Source organism: Telmatherina bonti (assembly GCF_933228915.1).
Source record: "Telmatherina bonti genome assembly, chromosome: 2".
NCBI classification, from domain to species: domain Eukaryota; kingdom Metazoa; phylum Chordata; class Actinopteri; order Atheriniformes; family Telmatherinidae; genus Telmatherina; species Telmatherina bonti.
This window is the reverse complement of record NC_136620.1, coordinates 21,637,595-21,654,216: the sequence shown is the minus strand read 5'-3', so window position 1 is coordinate 21,654,216 and position 16,622 is coordinate 21,637,595. Positions and strand designations below refer to the sequence as shown.

The following is a 16,622-nucleotide window of genomic DNA, read 5'->3' as shown; positions in this document are numbered from 1 at the left end:
AACAATTTGGGGTCTGTTATGGCATTGAGAAACATTATTTACAATACATGTCAATCTCATCCTACAAGTGGACGCTGCAACAATTTCCCCCCCGAAAATCTGCAGAAAATGATGCAATCGTAAATATGGAGCAACATATCCTAGGAATGTTTCCAACACCTTGTTGAATAAATACTGTTTTGAAAGCAGGAAGTGTAACCTGCTACTGGTAAGGTGGATGAAATAAAACAACCGGTGTGTTTAGATCATGACAGATGCAAAGTTTTGGGTCACTGGTGCACATCAATAAGGACTGAAGGATGTTGATGCAGCAGCTGAACTTTAAACTTATAACATTAGTACAGGCATAATCTGCTGGCTCTTTTTTTTTTTTAAATAAGCAATTCATTAAATTAACTCTGCTAAACTGATATTTATGTTTCTTTTCTAGTTATAAACCACAAATACCAAAGCAAGTCTGTAACAACAAAACCAGATCAGAGAAATGAGACAAAAGTCAAATCCTTAAGGAATTTCCAAGTGTAAACAGTGCAACTTTTATTGATTTGTTTTTTAGAAGAAATGATGACACAGTGAACGTTGACATTGCTCTACACGTTGACAACTGGTGACAGACTGCACATGAAGCTGCATAACCATTCAGCTTTAATAATGTGATGCTGAAACAACGTGTTAAAACATGTATGCATCCATTTAGAAAGGGGGGAGAGAAAAAAAACTAACTCTTGTGACTTTAAGAATGCCTCGAGGATGAAAAACCTCCTGAGGAGTGTTGTCACTGCACAGTTTCTGTTTTCATGTGTACAAATGTGACATAAAGCTGTAACTGTGAGATGGCAGCACCGCTATGACAAGAGTTACAGTTTTCATCATTTTTCACCTTTCTGCTTATTGTATGGCATCGAGCTGAAGTATGCATCCTGGACACAGATCTGATTGACTTAAAATCAGATAGCCTAACTTTAGGGTGAAACAATTAGAAATAAATTATCTATTTGATCACTTTAGTTGTTCAAGTAAAATATCCCAACATTCACTGGTTCACCTTCTGCTGTTTTGTACTCCATTTATGTGAATGAAACAAAAAAAACGTGTAGATATTTCATGTAAACATGATCAACCATCTTAGAGATCTAATTTCTTTCCTCATAACAAGCAGACTTGAAAGCATCTGCAGCTGACAGCTGTTTACATCCAGCGTTATAGTTCTTCTCCTTTATATTTAGTGTCAAATTCACAAACTATTTCTTCTGCAACGTGCACATGAACATGTGCAAACCATCTGAAATGAAGTGACTGGGTTAGCTATTAGATTCTTACAACATTGAAACAGATTTTATATCCGTAGCTTCTGATTGGCATTTGGACAAAAAAGTTATGATTTAATTACTATTATGAAGCTTAATCCCAAAATCATGGGCCAAAGAGTGAAATAGGATTTTTCTGGCTGCAGAATCAGAACTCATTTTCAGCATTAATGCAAGCTATAAAGTAACCAGAAGGATGATGCGAGCAGCAACCAGTTGCCCTCTTTCTTTCATTTGCATGTGTGCTGCATTAACCATCATCTTACAGACTCCATGTTGGCATTAGTGAAGTAACTTCTCATAAACAGGGCTGCGTTGCAAACAAGACTGAATAAAATGGAGCAAAACTTTTTTCTTTTTTTTTAAAGTATCAGAAAGTGGAAAAAAAATCAAGTTTTTACCATTAAACATTAGTATTTTGAGACTTTTACACCAATCATCTCTCTGGGAGACAAATCGCCAAGTAAAGCAACTGTTAGCTGCAGCTCTAGTCTAACCACACTTCCAGGAGAGACTCAACAATGCAGACAGTTTTAATCTTAGATGACATCATGAACATGAGACTTGAACTCACTTGAATTGGTTAATCTGCACAGAGCTCATGTCAGCATTTACTGTATGTTCACTCAGTTACTGCTGATGGCTGAGCTCAAAGCGCTCACTGACACTGACTGTAGAGCATTAATTATACCATAATGCATTATTGATAAATGGAAATACAGGTTCTGACACGATTTCCTGTTTAACGGTGCTATAGATTTTCATACAAGGCTCCCTGATGGTTGGACAAGCAGGTTTAGGCAAGAAAGCACTTTAAAAGTGAAAACACAAGCATGGTACATGATGTCAACAGGGCTGATTGAAGGGATATTAAAACCTCTGCACTGCACAAGCCTGTCAGCAAATCTCTCCCAAACTGTCTTAAAGGCACAGACAAAAGGTTTGCATGACGACTGAAAGCCCATCAAAAACATTAACTCTACATAAATGCCTCCCAATGCCACCCTTGACCCCTCGAAATCCCTCTAATGCCCCCATCAAGGCGAACACCCCCCACCTCAACATCACACTAATCCTGAATTAAAAGAGATAAAAGAATGCAAACAGCTGGTGGAAGTGCTCAGAAATGTTGTCAACTGTTATTTTATTCCCTTTGACTCATTAATAACCAGAAAGGCTGAGACTCTTGGCCACCTTCCTCATCTGGGTCCCTGGAAAAGTCTACTGAGAGTAGCCGGTGGTTGGTTTAACCACCAACACGGCTGGTGTGAGGAACTCCTGACCACGTGAGGGAGAAAATACTGAGAGTATGCGACTCTCTCGTGAAAAAAATGAAAGGAATTATTCATCTACACTTTCCCTCTTTTCATTTGTGAATAGCTTTGTATAGGCAAACTCTTGTCACTCTAATAAGAAAATATCTGTGGAAAGGTAAATGAAAATATACAATTATTGATACAACAGAATACAGAGCTATATGTTAAAGATGATTACAAAAGAAAAACAAAAAAACAAGAGGTTGATTGTATCTCCCTTTTCAATGCACACATCTTCCTTGGTTTAAAAAGGCAAAAGAGGTAAAGTGTTTAAGAAGAAGGCAGCCTGTTTGTCGTCCAGAGGGCTGGTGCTCGAGGATTAGGCGATTGCTTTTGCTTCTGGTAAGAAAGCCTCCCAGTACTTTATCAGCTGGAAAAAATAAAGACAAACAGGTGAGGTTTTTCTAACACATGAGAAACAAACAGAATATGAAATGAGTTTGGAAAAAAATCACATAACTTAAACAAGCAGAACTCTGATATTACTTTAGATATACTGCATAGTAAACATACAGTCCAATTGCAAAACCAGCCGTGGTGCAGTGGAAAATGTAAATAAAAGTGCAACGCCAAGGAAATCACATTTGGCTGATGGGGGGGGGGGGGGGGGGGGGGGGGGGGGACACGACTATGCTGATATTAAATTTGACAGCAACAACATTACCTGAGCATCTGGAAAGGGTTAGTGGTATTGAAAAGAAACAACTCGAAAAGCATTTTGCTATATAAATATATATATATATATATATATATATATATATATATATATATATATATATATATATATATATGTATGTATATATATATATACATACACTATTCACAAAAAGTTAGGGACATTCAGCTTTTGGGTGAAATTTCACAACAAGCCTAAAATGCCTTCAAACCTGTACAGGTGAACTTAATGTGATCTTCTCTAAGCTTTTAAATGCACATGTGCAACTGTTAAATGTTTCAATAAATTTTGCACAAGTTGCTGTTCTCTAACAAGGAGTTTAACGGCAAAAATCACAGCAGGTGTGTGATCCTTGAATTGACCAATAAATGTCCTGGTTCAATTAGAGCTGGTGTTTAAACAGTTGTCCTCATCATGCTGTTCACATTTTGACATCATGAGACCAAGACGACACCTAACAATGGAACAACAGTCCCTTGCCATTGCGATGCTTCAAACAGGACGTTCTCAGACAGAAGTGGCCACTGAGCTTGGAGTGTCACAGAGTGTCATCAGCAGGTTGCAACAGAGATATCCAGAGACTGGAAGAGTCACAGAAAGGCCTAGAAGTGGACGTCCTTTGGCCACATCCCGTGCTGATGACCGCTACATTGTGAACACTGCCCTGAGAAACCGGATGATGAATGCCACTCAACTCCAGGCACGTTTAAGAGAGGTGAGAGGCACCCAAGTGTCACGTCAGACCATTCGAAACCGTTTCCATCAGCGTGGTCTGCGTGCTAGACGACCTGCACGGGTACCTGACCACACCACCAGGCACAGGCATCATCGTCTTGCATGGGCCAGGGAGCATTTACGCTGGACGAGGAACCAGTGGGCCTCAGTGCTGTTCTCTGATGAAAGTTGATTCACACTGAGCAGAAATGATGGCCGGCAACGATGTTGGAGATGTCAGGGAGAGCGCTATGCATCAGCCACTGTTGTCACCAGGCGAGCTTTTGGTGGTGGCGGTGTTACAGTGTGGGCAGGGGTGTCCACTTGGTACAGAACTGCCCTACACTTTGTGAATGGTACAGTGACAAGCCCATACTACCTGAATAACATCATTAATCCAGTGATTGTGCCCCTACATGAACAGCACAGGCCTAATTTCATCTTCATGGACGACAATGCTCCTGCTCATCGAGGCCGCATCATCAGGGAACGGCTGTTGGAGACTGGTGTACCTCAAATGGAATGGCCTGCACTCTCTCCAGACCTGAATCCCATTGAAAACCTGTGGGATCAGCTGAGCCGTCGTATAGAGGCTCGAGACCCTGCACCCCAGAACCTCAATGACCTGAGGGCTGCCCTTCAAGAAGAGTGGGATGCCATGCCTCAGCAGGCAATAAGTTGCCTTGTGAACAGCATGAGACGTCGTTGTCAAGCTGTAATTGATGCTCAAGGGCACATGACGAGATATTGAGACGTTCAAATTTTTTGTTGTGGTGTAACTACCATTGTTGTTACCTTTTGTGTTAAATGAATTTTTTTAGATGAGGAAATCAGTAGTGCATCCTTCTACTTAAATGTATGTATATATATATATATATATATATATATATATATATATATATATATATATATATATATATATATATATATTTATATTAAGAAGTAACCTGCCAAACTGGTTCCAGTACTGGTTTAAAGCACTAAAGTGTAAAGCCAAAAAAATGGTGCCATATGAGAATGAAGCGCTTGCTGGTCAAGAGCTCTTTTCATCAGAGAAAAAGAGCACGAGTATAGAGAGCAGTTCCAGTCGTGAATCCACATCATCGGTCTGGAGAGTATTTACAAACAGCAGCTGTTAGTGTCTCTGATGTTCAGTTTGTCTGTAGAGAAGTGTAGTATCTGGATTTCCACTTTTTGTTTTGTTCTCCCTTTTGGTTCTTCCCTTTTTCTCTCCACAGCAGTTATAAGCAGAAAAAAACCCATTTATGATAAAAATGATATAATAAAGAATAAAGTTTAAGAAATCAATGGGAAGCTTGTAACCTAAAGGCTCTTCTTGGCAGGTAAATTTGTTCAGGCCAACATGGCAGCCAGACCATCATTCTGTTGTCATGATGGTGGACAGGACAGATTTAAAAAAAAAAAAACCCCAGCTGTTGTTTAAACAGTGTCTAAAAACTATACTGGTGATATTAAGAGATCCATCTGCTGGCAAGCAAACCCTGGACCAGCACTGGAACCAGTGTGGTCACAGCACTAAGTATCTATTTGTTATGTTTGTCAGACATTTCATTATGTTTTTATTTGCATTTTCCAGTGTTCCACTTTTGTCTCAAAAGGGGCCGTCAGGCTCAGGCTTTAGACATTCATAAACATTTTTCCCTACTTTGACACTTGACTGGTTGACAAATAGTTAAAATGACTAATTCATGTTTGACCCAGGAGACACTCACTTGTTGCTGAGACTGAAGCAGAGACTCCAAGTACTTGATTATCTGTTTTTTGAAATTCTTCGTCTTTTCTTTCTGTAAAACATGGGGGGGGGGGGGGGGGGAACAAGTTTATTTTTGGCCGTTCAGTAACTGCTGATGTGACAAGGATGAAGATGAGTACCTCAAAACGGACGACCTCCTTGCGTACAGTAGCAGAAACCCTCTCAAAGTCTCTCTCATACTGAGTCACTTTGGTCTCCCACTACAAAGAGAAGAGGTGGAGAAAATCATGGACCAACAAGCAGAGTCCACTACAGAAACATGTTCACAGTAAAAATCCAGCAATAACACAAAGAAGAAAGGAGGCACCTCACTGAAAACTCCAACCCTGAGAAGATAATTATTCTCATTGTGTTATTTTTGCTGTTGTACCTCAGCAATCTCTTCTTTGGCCAGTTGCAGCTTATCCGGCTTGTTGGCCCAGAGCAGCTTGGCCTCCGTCTCCCTCTTCTTCTGTAGCATAGACTGAGCGTCCTGCCAGCGCTGCCACGCCTTCATCCGGTGATCAAAAGACCCCTGCAGACCACACATGCACATGCAATCATATTTATATTTGCCAACTTGTTTTACAGCCTGCAGCCGCAACTTCTGTGCAGAACATCAGCTAATGGGTGCTTTCCGTCATTGTGAGGAGTAACCGATATTTTTCTTCGTCTCTTACATTCAGTAACTAGCTTAATAAATTGTCTGCATACCCTGACGGCTCCCAGCAGGCGGATGTAATCTGCTATCAGTTCTGCAAAGGTGAAGGTGTCGAGTGCAGCTTGGTCTTGGTGTAACTGCTCCATCTTGTCCTCCACCTCCGCCAGCTGGGAGAGAGCGCGAGACAGAGCCGTGTTGTCCTCCGCGCTGCCCAGCATGGCCGCGCTTTTGGCAAAGCTCGCTGTGTTCAGAGACAACTCTGGAAGAAGAACAAGAACGATGCTGATACAAAATTTAAAAATATTTAAGCAAATATTTGATTTTGTCGGAGGCTAGGAATTAAAATTTAAGTTTTTTTGTTTTTTTTTAACAATATTCCTAATTGAAGTCAAGGTGTGACTCTTGGCTTTAGAATTGTCAGAAAAAAATGTGAGGATGAAAAGAAAGTGCATCAGAATATAACCACAATCAGCTTTTAGTGAAGAAGTGTTAAGTGACAACAGAAACGAGCCGAATCAACCTTTTCTGTGAACAACCAGAGATTCGACCAGCGCATGGAGCTTCCTGAACTGTTGGTCTGCAGACTCCACCTCCTGCAGCTTCTCCTCGAACCACTGCAGCAAAAACACGAGTAAGGCTCAAACACTGAGGCGGGTTTTTAAATCCTAATAATGACTCAACAAGAGCAATTTGAGTCTTCAAACGTCCTCCAAGGTTAAACCAGCAAAGAAATGCTAAATTCCTTTACAAAACAGAATTTTTGTTGCTGTCACCAAAATATGACAACAGTTTCAGGCTCTGAAATAAAGAATGTAATCTGGATCAAACAGTGCCTGTTCATTTCTATTATGTCCATGTCTTATGAATAAGTTAAATTATGATGTATAAAGACCAGAATATGTCATCTGTCAATATATTAAAGCCTTTTTATCCACAACACTGAAGAATCTGACTTATGAACCCCATAAACACCTCAGCAGAGGTATACATCCATTTCCAAGGCAACTCAAAATGTTCTCAGACGTTACAGGCCTCAACACTGAGGAATATAAACCAACAATGCAAGACATAAAAACTATAAAACTAAGTTCTCCTTCAACTGGATTGAACTGGTTTCAACTAAACAGAGGATGTACGCAAAACGTGTCAGGAACACTGAACTCACCACGTCCGACTCGTTCATCTTGATGGTCATTTTACTGACAGCATCCGTCGCCTTGTTGATCATTTTGAGGAAGCCGGCACCGCTCAGGGCCTGGGTGCTCACTGCTCTGGGCAACTGCAGACACATATCATCATCATCATCAAATCGCACTCCCAAAGAAAAATAACGGAGTAATGTAACATCTTTAAAAAAAAGCCACAGAGGAATTATTTGAAACCAAGTGGGTGAAGACTAAAAGCATCTGAATGTGTACCGTAAACCTAAATGCAAAAAACTTTTTTTTTTCTATTTTAATTATTTAAAGCTAAAGTCACAACAACTTTGGCAAAAAACCTAAATTAGCATGGCTTACCTCCTCTTTCTCTAGGAATTCTCTGACATCAGGGTCTTGGATGAGTGACGGGTGAGTCACCACTCTTTGAAGATATCTGTGTGGAAAAAGAACTTCCTTTTAATACACAACTTTCAACTTTGTAGTTTGACTTTTGAAGGATGTGAAAACCAGATTTTATGAGCACTTGGTTGGTTTTTTTTCCCCACCAAAAACATCATGAGGAGCCATAATTTTCTTTAATCCATTCACTTATTCTCCTCTTACCTCTCCAAAGCACCTCTCCTTCTCTCCACAAAGTCAGCAGATGAGGAATCTTCCTTTCCCACCTTCACCTTCGTCATCCCTGAAACAGACAACTTTTATTCTCACAACTGATTGCAAAAGCTCACATTTTGAAAAGTCAAATGAAATAAAAGGAGACAGGAGGACAGAGGTGCTCGGCTTTACCCAGGATGCTTTTCTCTGGCGGTGGAGGCACAATTAATCCATTTGGTCCATGTTTTTCAGAAAGTTTTTCATAGAGGCCGAGGAAGTCGCTGAAGCGGCGCCTCACTGTAAACGTCTTATTGCGGAACATGGACAGCGTGGTCTGAAAAAGTCAGATTTATGTGCTGACATGAAGATAAACTCCATCGTTTTCCTGACCAACATTTCCTGCCTTGCATCATCTGATGAGTAACTGCACTGACTTCCTCAGGATTACAGAGGAAAAACATTGAAAGACCCATCTCACATTAAAAAGCTCTACAAGGTGGGGGTGGGTTGGGGCGGTTGCTTAGTTTTGAGAAATTAATTACAGTTCTTTATCACACAAAAAAAATCTAAAAATAGCAAATGGGTGAACAATACCTTTGGAGAAAATGTGGGTAACTAAACGCCAATTAGCACTAATATCAGAAGAGGTAATAAATAAACTCAACTCAATCTGTTGGTTTCCTTCCATAGGCTATTATGAATTGGCTTTCATTATGTTTTTTTCTCTGTCTGTAAAGCATCTTGAGATGGCATTGCCGTGATTTGATGCTATATAAATAAATAAAGTTGAAGTTAAAGTCAAAGGCTACACATATCTCTTTCATTTTTTTAATCCATTTATTCATTTATTTATTTATGTTTTATCTTTAACAGTTTTAAAAAAGCCATTACAAGAAGCTGGCTACAGACAGACCCACATAGCATGAACCACTGGCTGGACATTGCAGAAGAAATGCAGCCAATGGAACAAAATGATCTTCAGTCTATGACTTAACATGGAAACATCTGCTGTCAGATGGACAAAATGGGATCTTTATATAAACCAGTATATCTTCTTTGTAATTCTTTTTTCATCAATAGCATAACAAAGTAAAGAAAAAGGGGAAAAATAGGAGATCAGATTAAGTAAAATTATGTATACCAGTGTATGTTTACCTGTGTGGATACTTTATAGGCCATATAAGCGTTCATACCATCACCTGGAAAAGACAAAGAAAAAAAAACCATCCTCAGAGTTGACTAAATATACTGTTTTCCTCACGTTTGCAGTCAACACAAAACTCCAGATACTTGACTTTTTTTTTTTAAAACAGCAACAGAAGAAAAGGCATTACCTATTTTTTCAGGATCTTTAACTGAGACAAATATGTCAAATTTATCATCCAGTTCATCTTCTTCCTCTTCTTCCAACTGAAACAAATTGAACAGGAAGTGAAAACTGGCTCCACTGTTATATTGAATTCTCCAGCAGCACCACTAATAATGAGCTTGATGTAGTCCCACTGAGAACTTCCCTCTGGCTTCAGATGTGTGTGTTGGTGTGTTTATACCTCTTCCAGGGCAGCAGACTGTGGCTTGGCCAGGCTGGCAGCTGCTGAGAGGGTGGCGGGGGCAGAAGCAGACGGTTTGGCAGCTGCCTCCTTCTTTCTCTCGTTTCGCGGACTGTCAAGGGAAAGCTCCACCGTGGCTTCTGTTAGAGAGCAAATGAAAACCCGACTGAGGAGATAATATGCAATGAAACACCCAGTATTTATATTATATGGTAGCTTGTCCTTGGTCCAACTCAAGGTTTTATTGCTACTGTTATCCATCAACGTTTATGCCTTCTACACAACTTAACAGGCAGACGTATTTACATCAGAGAATAAAAATTTTGGCAAACTGCGAGGAACACAAAACAGAAAATCTCATTGTAAAACAGCTCGAATAAATCTCTTCTTGACCAGGTGGAAAAAATTAAATATCTTGAGCAAACATATCCAACCAAACTCATATAACACCTGAGAGTCTAAACAAATCTTTCTAAAGCTCCTTGGTTGATAGCTCATGGAATCTGTCCTTCAAATAATCCAAACTTTACTGGGTGCAGAGATTAATCCTTAACCTGAATTTGTGATTTTAAAAAACTTTCCAGGCGATGAGGTCAAATGCTCAGTGTACAGACAGTAAAATCAGAAAATGTTACTACAGAAGGAAGGTGGTTTAACTACCAGCAAATATGTCCGTCTCCTCTTCAGAGTGGACTCCGTTAGTCTTGGAGTTGACAGTCCTGGTGCTGCTAATACATGGCACAGTGTTGATGGCTTCTTCAGAGAAGATGTCCCCCCGATCTGTGGGGTTACCATCTTGCAGAGGACCCCCAGTAGACACGGCAGCAGCAGCTTTGGTAATGGCAGATTTCTCCTTTGGCTCTTTATTGGTGCTTTTCTTTGCGATAGCGCCCAGCGGCTCGCCAAACAGATCCTCGTCAGGTTCGTTGAAGAGGCTTTGCTGAGGCTGCTTGGTCGATTTAGTTTGTTGTTGACCCATGAAAATATCACTCCCATCATCCTCAAACAGATCCAGCACTGCCCCGCTTGGTTTTTTGGCATCATCCGCGATGGATGGAGCGTCACTGAGGAAATCAACCAGAGGGTTGGCAATTTTATCACTGGCAGAGGGCTGTTGTGTGCTGCTAGCTGACGAGTCGGCACGAAGGTCAATAATTGGAGCAGTGGAAGCTGTTTCCTGTTCAGTATTACTTCCATTTGTCTCTTCTCCAGGTGGATCAGTAACATCGCTGGTGACTTCAGCTTGATCTATATCTTCTTCAGCGGCCACATCTTCCTCTTTTTGAGCTTCAGTTCCACTTCCCAGTATGTCAACAAAGGGCTCATCTAGAGGGATTTCAGCTGCTACGGCATTTGCAGCGGCGATGGTCACGTTGTTGGTTAGATCTTCAAAATCTTCAGATGGCTCACTGACAACCTCATCAGCTGCTTTGATTCCGGTTTGGCTGCTGAGAGGCTCGATTAAAAGATCACTCATGATGTCACTGGATTGACTGGCAGGTGTTTCTGTGGTGTCCTTTTTGGTAAGAGGAGTATTACTCTGGAAAAAAAACAAGGCATAGAATTATTATATACTCAGAACATTAAGAACTTGTAATCTAAATACAGAAATACAATAATTTAGTTAACCAATAATGATCAAACTAGTCCTTAAACATATTTAATGTTACATGCATCCAACTTTAAGCTGTCAGAATTAATGCTGATTAAAAGTTGTGTGATATGTTATGATTTTAAAGATCTTTGGTTACATTTTGCAGGATATTAAAAAACAGTTTGAACACAAATTTATGTCCTCAACTGGATGTTACTTAACTGCATTTAAGCTGAACCCCTGAAGGGAACCTTCACGAGGATCACTTTATCGGTCACAAGATAAGGGTTAGGAACAAAATGTTCCACAGCTTTCATGCTATCAATCAGAAAATATCCTTCAAACTCAATAAGTAAGGACCTTGAGGGATAAACAACCAAGAAAAGCTGGAAGGTTTGGTCATGTTTAGAAAAAGGTTCCTTAGAGAAGCATTAATGGGCATGCAGTCAACGAAGATGCACTCAAAGTGACACGGTTCTAAAATCCTCTTTTCAAATGGTTGAAATATAAAGTTTTTGTTGAGTCCTGCTTGAGAAGCTTCAGCTTTTGATGCCATCCCAGAAACAGAAAACATTTCATCTGCAGCAAGCACCCTTTCAAAATGACAATTAACATGTAATGTGTAATGCATGCTTTGAGAGTAGTGGCTTATTATATTGAGCAACACTAAGTAAGTACTTTAATAAAACATTTAATTCTGAATAATAAAAAAAACTTAATGTTTGAATACTTTATATCTAAGAATTTGACTTCATAGGTTAGGCATGTTAACAGTAAAATGTGTAAATGCTGACTAATGTCCTCTCTGCAGCAGTCAGGATCTGAAAAATCAAATGGCAGCAACTTTCCAAACTTTCCTCTGAACTTTGACTGTGGGAAAACATCCGGGTTCTGACCACGTGACCACAGCGTACTCACATGACAGGAGGCTGCCTGAGCCAGCTTGTAAATTCTTATTGGGAAAAAAAGACGCTAAATTTCCATTTTAACCCACTAACAATAATGCAGAAATTACAAACCATTTCCAAACTATGTCCGCTTTAAAGCCAGAAAGCCAACAAGCTCGGTACACAGCTACTGCCTATACTGGTGCATGGCCTGAGTGGAGATCTGCACGCCCTAATTCACATTTAGCAGGAGTAAAAGATGCACTTTGCAAAGAAAGCACCTATGTATTAACTGGAATGGAAAGTTGGATTTGACCTGGTTTTGCAACCAAATCACTGCTAGTGTGGTTGCACAATGCAACTTCCAGGAAGACTTTTTTTCTAGGGCGTTTGCAGTGCTGAAAAAAAATTAAAAATGACCAATATATATCCATATATCAACAAAATACGTTGTTTTGGAATACAGTCGAGTGGCAGCAAGAAAATAAAACAGTTTCTTAATTAAGAAAAAGAAAAATCCCACCACAAACTATGGTGGTAATTCAAGTTCCAGTAAATGCTCCAAGTCTAACATACCAAATATTAGTTTGTGCCAGCAGTATTTGCTGATGTTTTCAGCGCTATTAAACTTAATAAACATTAGCACACCTCTCTAAACTTTTTACACAAAGTGCATCGTTAGCTTTCTTCGAGGAGCCAACTAGCAGTTTTCCTCCTGTGCACTGAGGTGATATCAGCCAAATTAGAGGCGGGATAGCTAGCATGAAATTAGCGTAAACTCCACTGACACATACAGCGCTTATGAAAAGGTCCTCCCCGTCGTCTTCATCGCTGTCTTGGCCTCCGATTTCTTCAGACTCCAGTACATCTTGGTCCTCTGAGTCGGGGAAAGGAGGAGGACTACGCTCTGAACTGGTCGCCATCTTCGGACTTTTTTTTTTTTTTTTTTAAAGAAAACACACACACACACACACAATGGGAGGTAAATGTTACCTCCTCAGCTCTCACACTCGCTCAGACAGACGTGTCGCCCTCAGTTAGCTGCTAACGCTACCTCCGCCGAGGCCAACGCACTTCACACTGCGGGGATAGTTCACCTCGAAGTAAACCAGGCAGACCAGCAGAGAAGAGACGCCGCTCAGGACGTGCAAGCTACTGCTGTATTTCTTTTACTTCCTGGTCCTCCTCCTCCCTCTTCTTCTTGGCAGGTTAGCTTCAGCGTTAGCTAGCTGACAGGCTTGGCAGTCATGGGACCGATGCGACGGTGGTGGTGATCCAATGGAAGTCAGCTAACCTGCCCACAGAACAGTGTCCATATTAGAGACATCCGACTTTCAGGAGAATGTCCCGTCACATGCACGTCGGAGATGTGGAGGCGAGACAGCCTCTCCTCACCGGAGATCACCTGGATCTGAGCGTGCTGGACTCAGATGAAGGTAAACCCATATCCCTCCATCACTTCACTCCAGCACAGTTTTTATTAGATTGAATGACAAAAGTTTGTCTGCAGGAAAAAAAAAAAAAGACATTTATGAAGAAGTGATCGAGTTCTTTCATTTACTTGTACGGACTTTAAACTAACTCAGCCTTTCAGAAAGAAATAATTTAGTTTTATCACAGCCATATGTAATCACTTGCTTTACTTTCTCTGTGTAAACAAATGAAACAGTTAAATGGTTAAAGTGACTGGTTAAAGGATAAAACAGTGTAGACTATTTCTATTGTGACCCCTCACAAAGTCTGTAAGTAAATAAATAAGAAATGCTTTCAGGAAAAGTCTATTATCTCCACTGTCAATGATTTCCTCTTAAAATATCTGACTAATGATACAAATTTTCACCATAAGTCAATTATTTCACAGTCAGAGGGGTTGATTATCTAAAAGGTTTGCTAGAAGCAGAAACAGTAAGTCTGGATGCTGTGAAGCTAAGTAAGGATTTATTGGTGCTTTTCTTTACTTTGAATAAAATCTCAGCATGATGCACACATGACATAACCAAAACATGAATTCAAGTATTTTTTATAATATTTTTAATTGATGCAGGAAACAACCACATATCCCCAATGGCCTGTACTTCTCACATAAGCTGATGTAATAAATGCATTTTATCATTTTAAATCTGATCATTTGCTGATTTCTTTTTCAGTTCACTTAAATTTGATAATACTATTAAAAAGCCTGAAAAGTTAAATTGTATTATTGCAGTATTAATAATAAATAAATTAAACCAGCAACATTATGTCATTGTGTAAGGTTGTTTTGTAAGCAGGATTGATCTCCTGTATTGGTCCTCATTGCAGCAGGCCTGAAGAAGCCTCTGACTGAGGACCCCTTCTTGCTTAATCACCATGTTATGTAGTGGGTATGCAGCGATCTTCATCATACTCAGCAGTTAGTGGAACATTCTTCAATATGCAACCTACTGAAGCTCCACTTTTATCAGATTGTTCAGTTTCTCGTGATCTCTGGTTGCAAATAAGTCTTTTGTAATGTTGGAAGTGGGTGAGGGGGTGGGTGGGGGTTCCTGGTTTAAATTTAATCAATGGATATTTTCCTTCTCTTGTAAAATGAAATTTTGTAAGAAATATCTATGGCTATTTCAGTAAAAACAACGGTTAGTGTGTTTTCTCTCTGCTCTAAATGAATGAAAACTAACTTGGAAAGGAGGGCTCTGGGTTATGTGAGCAAGTTCACTAAAACAACCCTTCAGGAAAATGCAGGATGTTAACACATCAAGTAATTGACTGAATGTTTGCAGTTTGACATCTATTCTTTCACAATGAAAAGTCTGAATAATGATGAAAATATTTTGCCACATTTCTGCTTTCTTGACATACTTTTGTGTGTTGTTCTTGTTGCTTCACAGGTGAAGTCATTTTTGACAGGAGGACATCAGTAATCCCACACGAAGCTGGTGGGAACATAAAACAACTCACTTATGAAGAAGCAGTGGAAGAAGCAGGTAATCTCAAGTATTTCTGTTGCTGAAATTATTTTCATAAGCCTGAAAAGAAACATAGTCTCTTTTTTGTTTTCAGTTTTGAAGCAAATCCCATTTGTGTGTAAACTAAGTAGTCATGTTTTGTGTTTGTAGCGGTCAAACTACCCAATAACCAACGGGCAGTTTATATAATAAAGTTATAATATATTTTGTAAGATTGGCTTGAAAATCTTTGTTTCTCCAGTACTTATTTATTTGTTTGTTTGGTTATAGATTGTGATATGGTTGTTTTAGTTTTTTTTAAGATGAAAAACTGATAGTATTATGGTCATATATTTTTATGTTTATTTATTAATTAAGATGTTCTTATTTAGATTTTTAAGAAAATATTCTATACTGTTTATCTATTGAATTGATTTTTTTAAAGTAATTAAATGTATGCTCCTCACATGAGAGTTATGCAGACGTATTTGTTTAACGTTACTATGACTTGTGACATTTTGAAGTAAAAAAAAAACTAAAACCTTCAAAGTTTCTGCGTGAGACTTTAATGGATAACTTGTCTTGGTTGTGGTTTTACCGTCAGGTTTTGGTTTATTCCACTGGTTGCTGCTAGTGGTGTGTGGCTGGGCCAACGCCAGCGATGCCGTGGAGATTCTTTGTGTATCTTTTCTCCTGCCAACGGCGCGCTGTGATCTGCTGCTCAGCTCCTCCGACATGGGTCTACTCACTGCCAGCATCTTCCTTGGTAAATCATTTGACAAATTATTTCCACTCCAACCATCTAGAAAATAAACCCTTAATTATCTTTCAAACTGATTAATATTATCAAGCAGAAACACCTCTGCAGTTTTCATCCTCTGAAACGAGAGTTTTTCTGCTTTGTCACAGTGACACAGTGTGCTACAGTCGTTTGAAGTCTCAGGGGTTCAGACTGATCTTGTCATGATTGCAGTGACACTTTTTCTGTTGTTTGTTATTTGTGTTGTGCAAAAGATGTTGCAAAACACATCTGGCCTTTGCCCCTCGTACCTCTGAACTTGTTTGAATGTCACTGTGTCATTCTTTATGACCACACTGCTGCTCACAAAAACTCAGTATTTTGAGAAATTGATCGAATCTATTAACACATAATTAGGATCAGGCTGAAATCTTTATTTATGATTTTGTGTTTATATATTCCAGATGGTCCTCCTGAATGATTTTTTTTTTTCCCATTAAAAGGTTGTTTTTTACTCGTCTGCTGCTGTCCACTGTCCCGTGCTCGTGGTATAGAAGAGATTGGATCCAACTCAGCTTGATGTTTATATTTCTATTTTAATTATATTTTTTGAATTGGTATTATCTTAACACAATTATTACCAATTGAAAACTCTTACTATTATTTAGTGTATGTTTAGTTTGCTAATTTGTGTAAAGAGAACTAAGTTTTAATGTGGATGTACTATATATATATTTTTAATCACTG

At 39.4% G+C, this 16,622-nt stretch overlaps 2 protein-coding genes across 2 annotated transcripts in view; one reads left to right on the top strand and one right to left on the bottom strand.

The window, feature by feature from the left end:
• Positions 1 to 540: 540 nt before the first annotated feature.
• Positions 541 to 13,469, bottom strand: snx1a (sorting nexin 1a). The gene is made up of 15 exons (XM_079249101.1): positions 13,007 to 13,469; positions 10,392 to 11,271; positions 9,732 to 9,871; positions 9,516 to 9,591; positions 9,337 to 9,380; positions 8,374 to 8,515; positions 8,191 to 8,269; positions 7,945 to 8,020; positions 7,593 to 7,706; positions 6,948 to 7,041; positions 6,481 to 6,686; positions 6,158 to 6,301; positions 5,907 to 5,987; positions 5,747 to 5,818; positions 541 to 2,993 (listed from the first exon to the last, which is right to left on the bottom strand). The coding sequence occupies exons 1-15, from the start codon at positions 13,133 to 13,135 to the stop codon at positions 2,943 to 2,945; spliced, it is 2,328 nt and encodes a 775-aa protein (XP_079105227.1). The 5' UTR covers positions 13,136 to 13,469; the 3' UTR covers positions 541 to 2,942.
• A 43-nt stretch (positions 13,470 to 13,512) lies between these two features.
• The window catches only part of sv2 (synaptic vesicle glycoprotein 2), a gene marked incomplete at its 3' end in the record, with an annotated part of 11,015 nt that continues 7,905 nt past the window's right edge, over positions 13,513 to 16,622 (top strand). The window contains exons 1-3 of the mRNA XM_079259298.1: positions 13,513 to 13,648; positions 15,080 to 15,175; positions 15,741 to 15,902. Of these exons, the coding sequence (XP_079115424.1) occupies positions 13,555 to 13,648; positions 15,080 to 15,175; positions 15,741 to 15,902 (352 nt within the window). The 5' untranslated portion in view covers positions 13,513 to 13,554. The remainder of the gene's footprint in view (positions 13,649 to 15,079; positions 15,176 to 15,740; positions 15,903 to 16,622) is intronic.